The 15288-nt window shown below is 33.7% G+C and overlaps 2 protein-coding genes and 1 pseudogene across 3 annotated transcripts; 1 reads left to right on the forward strand and 2 right to left on the reverse strand.

Moving 5' to 3' along the window:
• The first annotated feature begins 3916 nt into the window (after positions 1 to 3916).
• Positions 3917 to 7971, forward strand: LOC149516963 (disease resistance protein RPS5 pseudogene; annotated as a pseudogene). The gene is made up of 2 exons (XR_016343976.1): positions 3917 to 6881; positions 7029 to 7971. The product of XR_016343976.1 is annotated as a disease resistance protein RPS5 pseudogene (transcript).
• Positions 7972 to 8955: 984 nt separating this feature from the next.
• Positions 8956 to 11399, reverse strand: LOC111318543 (uncharacterized). Its single transcript, XM_089764523.1, has 3 exons — positions 11258 to 11399; positions 9736 to 10367; positions 8956 to 9483 (listed from the first exon to the last, which is right to left on the reverse strand). Exons 1-3 carry the CDS (start codon positions 11316 to 11318, stop codon positions 9208 to 9210), a joined length of 969 nt encoding a protein of 322 aa, XP_089620649.1. The 5' UTR covers positions 11319 to 11399; the 3' UTR covers positions 8956 to 9207.
• Positions 11400 to 12652: 1253 nt separating this feature from the next.
• Positions 12653 to 14820, reverse strand: LOC149516964 (uncharacterized). The gene is made up of 3 exons (XM_022865503.2): positions 14403 to 14820; positions 13423 to 13654; positions 12653 to 13304 (listed from the first exon to the last, which is right to left on the reverse strand). Exons 1-3 carry the CDS (start codon positions 14492 to 14494, stop codon positions 13038 to 13040), a joined length of 591 nt encoding a protein of 196 aa, XP_022721238.2. The 5' UTR covers positions 14495 to 14820; the 3' UTR covers positions 12653 to 13037.
• Positions 14821 to 15288: the final 468 nt, after the last annotated feature.

Below are 15288 nucleotides of genomic sequence, written 5' to 3' on the forward strand. Positions count from 1 at the left end.
TGTATATTTGTGATTCTCTACAACTAGTGGATCTTATTTCTCATCTGTGGACGTAGATCAGTTGAACCAAATCACGTTAAATTATTGTCTCTTGTGTGATTGATTGATTATTTGATTTTGCTTCCGTTGGTGTGATTGGATTAGAGGCTTTTAGCCCAACAAGAAAAAGCAAAGGCAAATGATCAGAGGTTATTGAGATAAGATGTCTTTCCAGCAAAGTAGGAAATATAGATATGAACTATTTGTTGCCCATTCCTCGATCCAACCTTTCTAGAATTAATTCTTCATCCATCCTTTGAGACCATGTATATCTTGGACCTACCATAGAAATTTCCAAGAAACCACAATATTCCACAGCTCTTCTGAAATTATCAATCTACCATGAAAGTCTTTGACTTCCTCCTTGTTTTTCATCTTCACCCAACAGCTAATTAAAGTCTCCTACGCATAACCACGGTAGCGAACATCTATCCTTTAGAGTTTTTAGCAACTCCCATGACTCAACCCTTCGATGAGTTTCAGGCCGTCCATAGAATCCGGTAAACCTCCAGTTCCCTTTAATAATCTCTCCCTTATTATCAAAATTTTATGCTTTCTGCTGTCTCCATTCCTTAGCTTGCAAGTTGTATTCCCACTACAACTACTCCCAGACCCTTCATTAAGTTTGATTTAAAAAAAAAAAAAGATGAAAATGATATAATAAAAGCAACTTCTGAGTTGTTTCTCTACCCAATCAGACATCAACAAGGTTTCATGTAGTTTCTATCTTATCTACTACAAACTTTTTCAGCCAAAGATGCAGAACTTTTAATGACTACATTAGGATATTTTTCAAGTCTTTGCATTTCCTATTTGCATCCAAAGGTTGGGCTCAATAGTCAATATTACTCTGTTCAAGTTGTTCAAAAATGAATATCCATCCTACCAATGAAAATTGAAATGAACTGATCAATCGGACAAGAATATACATCACATTTATGATCTATCGCTCTGGAAATTTGTATTATTGTTGTCATTTGTAATAATTTAAGTTGTCAATATGACAATGAATTAATAAATATGCTTTTTTTTCGCCTATAATGACAACAAACAAAAAATTTTAGTTACAAATAGGATTGAAAGCTTAACTCAGTAATCAAATTTTCAAGGATTGATTACTTCATTTTCTTGCCAATTTAAGGCTTAAGGAGCTATTTCATCGAATATATGATCTCTAGACATCTTATTCTTTTGCTCCATTTTCGTTTTCTTGACAAAATATTCTACGCATGCAATGTTGATAGTGCTTACAGTTTGTCAAAGATGGAGGGTTTTTGTTCTTTACCAATTTTTTAATAGAATGCCTCTAGTATCTACAGAACATCAGAATTCTAGGAAAATTTAGTTGCTGATAAAATTTTTAGTCTTGGAATTGCTTCTTTCTTACAAGTAATAATATCACATTAAGCATTCTTGAAGGAAGAATTTGGTTGCTGATATAATTTGTAGTCTAAAAAGGAGAACACGGAATGGATCAATGAAAAAGTTAGAATTTCAAGGACGAAAACAAGAAAGAATATGCAGAGAAGGCATAGAATGCTCAGAGAAGCTCCTGATTGATTGGTTTCTTTTGTTGGCTAGTAAATTAAATAACTAATCACTCAATTAAATATAATATATATAACCTAAACTCAGATAATAGTTTGCATTGATTTTGTACTCTTATATTTATATATCTAATTGTATTTTAGTTAGTATTTGATATACTATTATAAATTTATAAATTTATAAATGATGTGAAGAGATTAATATATGTCTTATTTTTATTTTTAATTTTTTAAATATATATTGAAAATTTTATATTATTCTTTTAACTTTATTTGTAAAATTTAAAAATTTTATTGCTAACATATTTAATAATTTCTTATCACAATCATAATTGATATTTTTCATAATATTTATATTTGAGGTTGCTTTAATTTCTCTTCACAATCAAAATTGGCATTTTTCACCATGTGAAAGTGTGAAAGGATGAAGCCTTAATGCTAAATACTATAATCATTTTTGTATTTTATTAGAACTATAAATTAATTGAATATAAACGAATGAATATATATATATATATATTTATATTTATTCGTTTGTTTTTAAAAATATTTGTATTCGATTTATATTTGTTAAAAAATTTACTCTGTTCATTCATGTTTGTTCATTTAAATAATATATTATTCATATTCGGTTCATATTCGTTCAATTAAGTTAAACGAGCTCGTTCATAAATATTAAATGAATATGTTCTTGAATATATTCATGAACACATGTAAATAAATAATTCATGAACAATAAACAAATCATAACAAAACAAATTTAAACAAATAAACTTTAAACGAATATAAATAAATCCAAACAAATACAAAAAAACCTTAAAATAAGAATAGGATAAAGGATAAAAATATAATTTGATTAATATTATTATAAATAAATAACAAATAAATAATAAACAAACGAATTTTAAACGAATCATAAACGAGTTTGTTCGTGAATATAAATGAATGAATAGATAATTATTCGTATTTGATTCATTTAATAAACGAACGTATAAATAATATTTAAAATTATTTTTAAGTTTAATAAATAAATAAAAATTAAATATATTTACGAACGTTCATCAAAAGTTTTATTCACTTACACCCTTATATTTTACTAAAGTTTGTGTATACGTAATAGGGACCACAAAATTTAATATTGCAGGAATATATGATAATATTTGACAAGCACTCTTACAAATTTTTGTCAAGCATTTAATAAGATTTCTTTTAATAACATAAATTTTTTACAAGAAAAACCCTTTTTTTTTAAAATAGAAAGATAATTCATCAATTCCTATTAATAATGGTTAAAATACTAAATAAGTCTGTTAACATCAAAACAAGGTTTCAATTGCCGATGACTTTGCAGGTTGGCCAACTTGACTGACAACTTTTCTTCCTAAAAATCGCGTGGAAGTCTTAGTCTTCCTTAATAAATAAATAAATAAATTTATTATTAATTAATTTTAAATTCTTAAACTGGATGTTTAATACAAATTACCGTTCAATGAAATTAAAGGAGGCTGTTGAGGCTTTAAGCCCTTGTATCACAGTTCATTGTAACATCTCAAATACTCTAAAGTGCACAAAACATATGTACTAATAATTCATCAAATATAAATTTTTATTTTTTATATTATTTTTTAAAAATAGTATTCTAAATCTCATTTTATCATATATGAATAACTAAAACTCATAATGTCTTTTAAATAGGTTAAATCTCATTAAAAAAATATAAAATTAGAGTTAATCAATAACTAAATTTCATACTACTATATACGTTGGTAACTTTGATTCTAATATCATTCAAATTTCAAAATGTTTGACAAGTAAGAATTTTCTTTTTAATCATTTGATTCTCCTTTTCAGAAATTGTTGAACTCCCTCTTTAAAACCAAAACCAACTATGGATAACATCTTGTCAACCACACCTTCATGCATTTTGTATGATCAATGAAACTAATTGTTTGATATAAACAAGGAAACTAATTCAATAGAAAATTACAATTTGCAACTATAAAAAGATGAAAAATACTAAAAGCAACTTCTGAGTTGTTTCTCTACCAACTTCCGAATCATTGCAATTCCTGTTTGCAGTCAAAGATTGGAGTCAATAGTCAATACTACTGCTTTTTAAAAGTTAATACCCCACCAATGGAAATTGAAATGAAATGATCAATCAGAAAAGAATACGCATCACAACTGTCGCTCTGGAAATTTGTATTATTGTTGTTACTTATAATAATTTATCAACATGACATTAAATTAATAAATATGCTTTTTTTTTTCTCTTATAAAGACAAGAAACAAAAAGTTTTAGTTACCACTAGGATGAAAGCTCAACTCAATTATCAATTTTCAAAGATCGATTACTTCATTTTCTTGCTAATTTAAGGCTTAAGGAGCTCTTTCATCAAACAAATGATCTCTAGACATCTCATTCTTTTGCTCCATTTTCATTGATAATTCCCTTTCATCAATCACTCCTCTGCCTCTCTATGTTCATTTGAATTTTCTGGTTTTGTGTTCAGTAAGTCTAAAACCACTTCCTTAAGATCTACTATAATCTATATGGGCAATATTTTCTCGGTTCAACTGTCATGTGATACAATAATCACCCGCTGCTGGGATTGTGTTGCCGGACAAGCAATCTACACATGCCATCTTGAAGAAAACGTTGCAGATTTGAAGACAGCACTGGACGAATTAAAAGACCGAAGGAATGATGTGATGAGGAAGGCCACCAACGCTGAACAACAAAATTTGATGCCGTTGGACGAAGTTCGAAGATGGCTTTCAAGGGCCGAAACTATGATAGATGAAGTTGATGCACTGCTTACTGATGGCCCTGAACAAATCAATAAATTATGTGTGGGAGGCTGTTGTTCCAAGAATTACATATCTACCCTTAGTTGTAGCAAAATAGTGGCCAAAAGACTCCTTGATGTTAAGGATCTAAAGAACAACGGAGCTTTTGAAGCGGTAGCTACAGAGGTACCTGCAGCTCCAGTGGTTGAAATACCGAGTGACTCTGCCGTCGGCTTGGAATCCATGTACAATAAGGTCTGGAGTAACATTGAAGATAACCATGTGGGCATTATTGGCATATACGGTGTTGGAGGAGTTGGCAAGACTAGGCTGTTGACTGAAATCAACAACAGGATTGGTGTTTCTTCTGGTGGATTTGATATGGTTATTTGGGTAGTGGTGTCTAAAGGATTTTATATTGGAAGGGTCCAAGATGACATTGCAAAGAGGATAGGCCTTTATAGTAATCATTTGGGTAGCGGACAGTGGACCGATAAAACTCCTGAAGAGAAAGCTATAGACATCTTCAGGGTTTTGAGAAAGAAGAAATTTGTATTGTTGTTAGATGATATATGGGAAAGAGTTGATCTATCTAAGGTAGGGATACCTCTCCCGACTCAAGAAAATGGTTCCAAACTAATTTTTACAACTCGTTCTTTTGAGGTGTGTGGCCAAATGAGAGTTTATAAGAAGATTAAAGTGCCATGTTTGCCAGAAGAAACGGCTTGGAAATTGTTTGAGGAGCATGTTGGGAACGATATCCTTGATAGTCATCCAAATATTCGTGAGCTAGCTCAAGAAGTGGCCAAAGAATGTGGAGGACTACCTCTTGCACTCATCACCATCGGTCGTGCCATGGCTTGCAAGAAGACACCTGAAGAATGGAAATACGCAATTGAAGTCTTGAAGAGATCAGCTAATTTTGTATTTCCAAACATGGGCGAGCAGGTATATCCACTTCTAAAATTCAGTTTTGATAGTTTATCAGACGACGTGGTCCGGTCTTGCCTTTTATTCTGTAGTTTGTTCTCAGAAGATTATCCAATTGCAAAAGAAATGCTTATAGATTGCTGGATAGAAGAAGGTCTTAGGATGAACATGACAACATAAGTCTAACTCGAAATCAAGGCCACCACACCATTGGTTCTCTTGTTCATGCATGTTTATTGGAAGAAGTAGGTGATTGGTGTATAAAAATGCATGATGTGATTCGTGACATGAGTTTGTGGATTGCATGTACGTGCGAAGTAGAGAAATGTAAGTTTTTTGTGCAAGCAGGTTATCAATTGACTAAAGTACCGGAGGTTGGGGTATGGAAAGGTATACGAAGAATGTCATTGATGCATAACAAGATTGAAAATCTAATAGAAGCACCTAAATGTCCTGATCTGCAAACTTTGTTTCTCAATGATAATGAGTTGAAGGTGATTCATAATGACTTCTTCCAATTTATGTATGGCCTAAAAGTTCTAAGCTTGAGAGGAAATACAGGTATAAGAGAGTTGCCCGTGGGCATTTCAAAAGTGGTATCTCTACAATATTTGGATCTATCAAGGACAGGAATAAGACAACTGCCAACTGAATTGAAGGCATTAGAAAAGCTCAAATGTTTGAAATTGGAGAGCTTAGAAGATATCACAATCCCAAGAGGGTTGATATCTGGTTTCTCAAAGCTACAAACTTTGAGAATGATTTGTTCTCTTCCTTTCTACGAACGCGAAGTGGAAGATAACAGTACTGAATGCTGGACAGAAGAACTGCAATGCTTGATCCATTTGAATGCATTGACCGTGTCAGTAAAAAGTGCCCTTGCTCTTGATAGATTTTTGAGTGCTGACATATTACACAGCTGCACTGAAGAGATTGGCCTTCACTCTTTCAAGGACTCAAAGCAATTGAATATTTTATCTTTAGCGCATATCAAGAGTCTATATTATTTACGACTTCAGAACTGTGAAAGCTTGGAAGAAGTGAAGACTGATTGGGAAGGGGAAGGCAGAATGATAAAAGCATCCACCCAAATTCAAATCTCTACGATTGCAACACAACCATGCTTTCAAAGCCTTAAGAATGTATTCATATCCAATTGTTTAAAACTGAGGGACATGACATGGCTAATTCTGGCTCCGAATTTGAGGCATCTTAGTGTATGGGATTGCAACAAAATGGAAGAAATAATCAATGAGATAAAACTGAGTCAGGTGGCAAAGCTGGCAGGAACTTTAAGCCCATTTGCAAAACTCGAAGTCCTTTATTTAACGCTTCTACCAGAATTGAAGAGCATTTACTGGGATGCACTGCCATTCTCATGCATGAAGGACATTTATGTTAATATCTGCCCAAAGCTGAGGAGACTTCCACTCAACACCAACAGCGCAAAAGGAAACAAAATCAGCATATTTGGAGAGGAAAAGTGGTGGAAAGAGCTCAAATGGGAGGATGAAGATACTCGAAGCGCTTTTCTTCCCACTTTCATTGCAATTTAAATCAAAAGGACTAAAAAAGGTATGAAATTGCAAATTAATCTTACTTGTACCTTCCTCTCTGTTATTGTTGCTTTCAAACTTCTTGTGTCTCAATTAGCCTTTGTCGCTGTTCTCTGATTAACAGCATGTTTTTGCTGAATCTTTGTCATTTGGTAAGTAATTGCAGCTTTCGCAAAAGGCATGTTTTTTTAGAAAATCTGATTTTCATTTTTTCTTGAAAAACAACGTAGATGTGAAGCGAGACAACTGTTAGTTCTGGTATCCTCAGGGATGCTTGATGTGGCTACTTGTACCCTTTCTGAAGAGAACAAGACAATAAAGCACAATGTACCAACTGCTGCTCCTTTCAATTAGCAGATTTATGAAAGACTTTAAAGCTCGTTTGTGTGCACCAGAAAATTATTAAGTTCATTGTGATCGATACGGTATTGATTTAAATTTCTTCTTCCTCTGTTGGATTGGATTGTTTGTAACATGATTGCTTTTCTACTTTAGTCCGTAGGTTGGTTTGTCTGTAAAACAGATTCTTAATGATGAATGACATTTCAATCATCAAAAAAAGGTTTGGCTGTTGCACACTGTCTCAGTTACGCTCCTCCCCGCAGACAAACGCAATGTAAAAGTGTTTATTTTACTGATATTTTATAGTTTTGTATTGTGTTTCTATACACTAGTTATCTTCTTAAGAAGCTTCCAGTCAATGCAAAAAAAATGCTTGAGGAAAAGACATTGCCATTCGTGGGTGGGAATTCTGGTGGAAAGAAATAGAATGGGAGGATGACCCAAATCAAAATGCTTTTGTTCCATGTTTCATATCTATGGCCCTTGAACATCTCACCGCAGTGACTTACAAGAGCAAGGAAATGCAATATCAGAATTCAGAACAGCAGCGAATTGCAGATGAACATAGGAAACTTTTTAGAAAAAATTGTGTGTTTGTTGCATCGTTTTCCTTTGTCGTCTTTTTGGTGAGAGAATCATAGTTTTTGATGAACTCACGAACTTGAATTTGAGCTGTCAAAAACCATTAGATTATGGATTTTCTCTGCTCGTGTAACTTAACTTCATCATCAGGTAATACAGGGCTTGGAACTAGAATTTAATCTTTATGATAGTTTAGAATGAGAATTAATCACGTGGTTAATGATGATCCAAGAAATAAAGCAAGAACTTTCCAAGTTTACAATTACAATGAGAAATAACCATTTACCTCCAAACTTCCAAAATGCTATTATTAGTGAAGGAAAGGATTTGGTTTTCCTTCATGCACTATTTCTACTACTAAACTTGAAAATGTCAATATAAGGATTTTAACATGGTTATAAGGGTCAGATCAGGTCAGCTTTATAATTCAACCTCATTAATACTTTCAAATTTATAGCAACAGGTTCCAATCTCTTATGCTTTATATTGCAATTCTGACCTATCCATCTTCCTGGTTCAAAGATACTTCTCTATCACCAAGGATCACAATTCTGCAATCTGTAGTTATGTATCCCCAACTATTTGTCTTAGATTACTTACTACTTATTGAGATTCCAAGTACATATGGTTTCATCTTTAATTTCCTTTCTATATCAGAAAAAAAGTTTATGGAGACAGCAAGTATAATTCCAACTTCCAAGAATCATATGTGAATATTAGAACACCAAATTGAATTCTATTGTGTATTTATTTGAGCATACATAATCATCAAGCGAAAGCAATTATAATTTTATGAAGAGATTAAGTCTTCTTCTTCACTCTTCTTTTACCGGTGGCTCTAAATAGGTAAATACCATTACTTAGAAGTAAAGAGGGAACCTTAGGCAATTTATATTGAAACCCTAAAAATCTCCCCATCAAAGATTTACCGAGTGAAAAGCCTATACAATCGTCAAACCACACTAACCCAATAAGATGTGCAAAACCTATACGTAAGTGATCACAATTAACTATTTGGGCTCTCATGCTTGTCTTGTATTAGGACTAAATTTATCAACATATTTGCTTGCTGTTGATATGCTTGCTGTCATTAAACAGAAGTTAGATAAATGATCATATCTAACCAATAACAATTTTTTTTGGGGGGGGGGGCATTTTGTACAATGAACTGATCATATCCAACCAATAAACCACATAAAAATTTTAGAACAATTCACAAACAACAAGCTGAATGATTCAAGGCTTCTTTGTCTTTATATTCTACTACATCAAAGAGGCACTTCTTCTGACCAATAATTTTCTCTGTGGTTTTTGTTCTTATATCCTTTCTTAATTGACACAGATAATACATATTCCCCAAGAATGATAAGAAATCACAATAAGGATGCATACAACTACTAATTTAGCAGCCTTTATGTACCTTACCCCACAGCTTGATGTGCCCACTTGATAGTTGACATGGCCAATGCGTCCATTGGGTCAATACATTTCTTAAGAAGTGGATCATCCCGAGGCAAAAGATCACGCATTTCATCAGACGCAAGGATAACAGTGCTAACTGCCCTCACCAGGAGAACCTGGAGTGCAATTCTCAGCAGATTTCGTGCCCCTTCCATGTCTTTTCTGTTTAAAGCATCAATTGCAGGGATTACAGTGTGTTCCATGGTTGCTTTATCTGGCAGCACAACCTCAAACCCCTACATGTATATAATAAATAACTGCTCACAATTTCGAAATCGGTTGCATGATTGTACTAAAACCAATATCACATAGGTTTAATATTTTTCAGTTACAAGATCTTATGGAATTTAAAGCTCCAGAACACCTAAAAGGACAAGAACATAAATTTTTGCAAACAACATATTTTTCCTAAATGGATGCACTAAGCTTATTTCTCAGGGCAGAACAATTAGGAAAAGAAACAGACAAAAGTTACAGAACGAAAATACCTCACTCTGCAGTTTCTCTTGGTAAAACCCTGCTTTTAAAGTTGCATCAGTAGGAACTACCCCAATTCGTAAAGGGCTCCCAGCTTCCAGCGGGTTCAAATTGGCTTCCTTAAGCTCCCTGGCAACACACTCACCAATGTGAAGGGAAGGAACAGAACATCCATTAAACACTTCATCATGCCATGAGTGTGAAATATGACAAGGCACTACAATGCAGCGAGCTCCAGATTTCTCAAGGAAAACCCTTTTACTCCGTAGATTTTCAACAATCCGGGTATGATCGAATTGTGAAAGTTCATTTCTACCGCTGAAAGAATAACTCCTCTCCAAGGATGAAAGCTCCCCATTTAACACTGGATCAGAGCAAAGAACAAAAGGAATGCAATTCTCTTCATTCTTCTTACCCCAATGCACTACTTTTCTTACGAATTTGAGAGTAGAATCAACAGATACCCCTCCAATTATTCCCACAGTGTTTGGATGACTAAGCAGAGCTGTACCTGAACTAGAACTTTTCCTAGATTCAGGAAATTTCCCACTTTCATCAGTGTGTAAGATCACTGAGGATGGGGACATAGCTAGAACTGGATTCAACCTTCTCTTACAAAGATTTCTCTGCCTAGCTACACAGCCTGGTAAGTAAGATGAGCAATTCAGTGACATCTGCAAGCTTCTCTCCAACATCTCTACATATACAGTATCAAATGGAACCCGACATACAAGTATAAAATTCTAAATTCCACGGGCAAAATATCAGCTTCTAGCAATTGAAACCCACCTCTAAAACAAATGAATTTTAGCAACAATTCATAGTTTACTTGAGAAGGCCATACATACAAACCATCTCAACTTATTTTCACAACAAAAGACCCAGCTTTCAGAAACAGCTAATCTAAAAACAATTCAAAAGACCACTTATAGTATCTCCTGCCACGATTTATACCTTCTACAACCAAAACCCACTCACAGAACTAGCCAAAATTCCAAACTTGATCAATCTTCAGCCTTCAAAAACCAAACCTTTATCATAAAACCTACAAACAAAAGCCAAGCTTTTTCTAATTTTAGCCCCCAAAAGACAAAACTGCTCTAACAAAGCAAACCAGTTCCAAACGACAAAACTACTCTAACAAAGCAAACAATTAGGATTCTCCTTTCACACTCCAGACACAAAAGCAAAACCCAATTCATAACTCGGGAGGGCGTCCCCCTTTATGCTTCCAGAGTTCAAAAAAGAAACCAAACAAAAAGAACCAAAAATCAACAAATGCAAAGTGAAGACATAAAAGTTCTAATTTCTGAGGATTTTTTTGATAAGCATCAGTGGTTTAGAGATGGACCAGCAGTTTACAGCAAGTGAGAAAGAATCTTTGTGGCATGAGTAAAAGTACTTGGATCTCTCCATCTCAAATTTTTCTCACCGTACTGGTAACTCTGCTTAAATTTTAAGTGAAGAAAAAAAATTACAAAGAGAACAAAGTGATGAAATGATGAACAGCACTTAAGAGTCTCCGTCTGATACCTTCTGTTTGCAGCATGTGCAACTTGGAGGAAAGGGAAGTAGGAATCTTGAGGACTCTCATTCTGCTCTGACATGTCCTTCTCAGTTTTTGTGCTTTTCCCTTTCCAATTAACTTAATATGATAAATGTTTTTATTTGTACTCTTTTTATTTGTTTGTAATTTTCTAACCTCTCTTCTTTCAACTTTTCATTTTTTAAATGAAAAAATAAATCACATGTGTATATAACTTTCTTCCCAAAAAAGGTACTACTTTATTTAAATTATGATAGTTAAGTGCTATAATTTACATTTACAGAGTCTAACTGTGGTAAGGTTTAGAATTTTAGATAACCCTAAGCCAATCAAATTACTTTGATTGTATTTTAAATATTTTCTTCTTTAGATCAACATTTAAAATATTCCCAGTGATATTCCAGTCATTTCTTACAGAAAGTTTACATATTAATTAATGTTTTTTGTCTACTTTATCCAAATGAAAAGGCGCCTGCTTGTTATCAATCTATTATCAGTTATCTAATGTCATTACACTGTATGTATACAGTGTCTTGCCCAACATTTGATTCTAAACCACAACAAAGAGCAACTCACGCATCATCTACAACACTTTTTTATTGGTCACCTTCCAGGAGTAGCAATTTGCTCCATGAGAAAGGAAAGGCCCCCCATTGCCACAATTTGTTAATATGACACAAGAGGGGACATAGGTTTCCTGGACAAGAAGGATATAGTGAAACAAGCACTGCATTTGGACAAAGCATTTTGCCTACCCTAGCTGTGAGTTCACCTATCAGGGAAAACAAATTGCTGACAAGGCTTCAAGGCTCAAGCTAAGCTAAGGAAATGCTTTTCAAGCCCTTGTCATGAAACACCAGTTGGGTTTTAACTTTAAAGTGAAAAACCTTATTAATTAACCACACTTGCAAGTGCCAATGCCAAGGCCCTTTATCAAATAAATCCATAATCTATATATAACCAAATATGGTCCATTTAGTACTTTGTCCGCATTACCCAAATTGTAAAGCAATATTCACTTGTAGACTTTTCACTTCTATTTTGAAAAATGTTCTAATATCTGTGCTCCTATTTAGATAAAGATTTGTTTTCATGGCAGGGACATATCATAAATTTGCATCCAATACTTGTAATGTTCCCCTGCTAATGTTTTAGGACTGATGCATAAAGATAAAAGCAACCTTTGACAGCGATCTTATTTTGATAAACGAACCCTTTTCCCCAATGTTTTCAGGTGATTGGTGTTTTGCAGGTACAATGATGCATTAGTAGGAGTTTAGTAATTCAAAGTACATTTCTACTGCAACATTTTTTTTAGTAGACAACTGCTGCATTTCTAGGGAACAAAAGTTGAGGAAGTTAGATTAATTGAACAATGAACAAGCAGATAGTGATTTCTTTTTCCTTTAATAAACAATCAGTTATAGTCATGTAAATATCTGAGACCAAACCCCATTAACTCATAAGTTCACACAGAAAGGAAAGAAGTTAATTAAAAGTTACAAGATATTGAAATTTACTCCAGTAAATTCTAGGTAATCCAGATCCCTAATCCCAGTCTAATCTCAAAGCTGCTCCAAAAATATATCTTCCGAAGTTTAAAAAAAAAACGACAATAACCTCCATTTCATTAAAATTCTGCTGTGTCTCTCCTTTCCAAGAACCCAATGATGGGCCTAGTTGTTAGCTATTTTGCTTTACACGAGTGGTTTCTACTGTTACCCCCAAATTTTGCAGCATCAACTCGTATGCAGCTTGCATTTGCCTTCAGAAGAATTTGGCTCGCCTCGCTTTGGAACTATGGATTAATTTTCTTACATCACTTCTAATTGACAAAAAAGCACAAACCATAGCAACTATCATTGTTGGGTACAGATGAGTAGCTTTTGTCGGAACCATGCTATAAAATTGTCCCAGAATGAGTTCTCTGAGAAAACCCCATGCTATAAGCATCATCCCGAAGAGGCTCATTCTTCCATGCCTTAAGAGACATATAAAAGCTCCTACTACAGACAAGTAGCTTCCAGCAAGAATCTGGTGCAATGCAAAAATTGGAATGTGAAATCATTGAATAGCAAAAAATTCTATCTAATTAGAGATTGATCAAGCAATATATGAGTCCTTTGCCAGTAAAAATTTGAATTAAACCAACCTCTAGGCGCTGGATATCAGATGCTGCAGGAGCTTTCCTCAAACTGGTGATGTTATATAACTTCAGCAATTTGCTATAGCTAGGAAAAGGCCTGTTCTTGATAATAGCAGTGGCAATAGCCCCTGGATACAGAAGGACCTTAACTGCATATGCTGGGAAGAGCTCACTGGCAATCAACTGAGAGGATGTTACCTCAATAGGTGTTTTGCACATTCCAAATCTACATGGAACCCTGTACCAGTAGACCAAAACAAAATTTTAAGCGGATAAATAAATTGAATTTCTAGAAGATTGACAAATATTTTGAATTCTTTCTGGGAATTAGTGTTATTTTGACAGATTCCCCAAACTAATTTTCTCATCTGCAGAAGAGTTTTGAGGGGATTTCAGATAATAAGACCAAAGCTGCATTAATCCTGGATCTGTATGCAGCCCTACTATGCCATAGAAAAAATGCATTTGAACTAGAAATTAGATTCTGCAACATGGAGTTGAGTGGATTCTCGGAGTATTTCCTTTGTTAATTTGTCAGAAGTTGCATTAAATTTTTTAAGCACCAAAGAAGAAATTTTCTTTTCTCTGCTAAACATATATGAGTTATATGTGACCGGTTGCAATGCAAGTAGACTTATCACAAATATGAACAACGGAAGAAAACCCAGATTAAAGAAGTGAAACGAGAGTTGAAAAGTCAGAGTTCTGACATAAACATTAAGCAAGAAAAAAAAAATTGCACCAAACTTTCCCTGATTTTGGCTAAAATAAAATTTGGTAGCAACCAAAAAAAAAAAAAAGCAATAGATGGCATGGAATATTGTGCTTCTGTGAAATAAAAAAAGGAGCCCCAGAGGCAGGTGATGTTTATACATATGTTGTTTTGCTCTCATGTTGCTGGGTACAAACTACCAATCCATCATTGTCAAAAAAAGAAAAATTGAAAGTAACAAAAAAACAAAAGATTGGAGGACTAATGTATTTACCTGAAAAGAGGGATTTGGAAGATAATAAGAAGGAAATACATAAAAGAAGCAATGGAGGATATGTAGCTTGCCCATTCCCTTGAAGAAGCCATTGAAGAAGGAAATAAAGGAAAACAAAACAAAAAACAAAAAAATATTGCAGAGAGGAAATATGAGAGAAAGAAGTTATTGCGGTAAAACTTGTGGGAGATGGAGATCACAGGGTCATTTTGTTCAACACGTTCTCGATTTACGACACTACCTTAATCAGGTTTCTTAACTGCCATTTTTTTCCCACTGTCCTCTTTCTGCTTTGTATTAAAGACATGAAGAAACATACAAACTTGTTGCGTCTCGATCGTAACCAATGAAGATTTTTGAGACGTATATCTTGTCTTCATTTGGAGGTTAGAATAACTTACTTACCTTGGACTTTGTGTACAAAAAAAAAAAAAGTGAAAGGTTGAGTTCCAAAACTAAATTATTCCATTTGAAGAGTATTATAGGAAATATTTGGTGTTATTTCTGAACATCAAGCTCCATAAACAAAAGCAGGTTCTGGTGGTTGTAGTCCTTGAGTGCAATAATGGGGAGAGAGGCAATCTTGAAAGTGAGCAACAACATGAATATCTATGGAGAAATTTATTATGTCGAAAGTAAGCAACAACATGAATATCTATGGAGAAATTTATTATGCTGTTAGCATTTGCCTGTCAATATGGTTAACGGTTATGAATATTGGTTAATGGTAATTAAAATATTGTTTTAATTTTTCATTTAATATGTTTATTTTATCAAATTTAAGAATGAATAATATAATACATTAATTACAAACTTCTTTCTATTAAAATCGCATTAATATTTTCTTATTTAAATATTACTTGCTTTTTTTATTTCTTCAAACTCA

Source organism: Durio zibethinus, chromosome 8 (genome assembly GCF_047325235.1).
Source record: "Durio zibethinus cultivar Kanyao isolate XHJ-2024 chromosome 8, ASM4732523v1, whole genome shotgun sequence".
In the NCBI taxonomy this organism is placed as follows: Eukaryota; Viridiplantae; Streptophyta; class Magnoliopsida; order Malvales; family Malvaceae; genus Durio; species Durio zibethinus.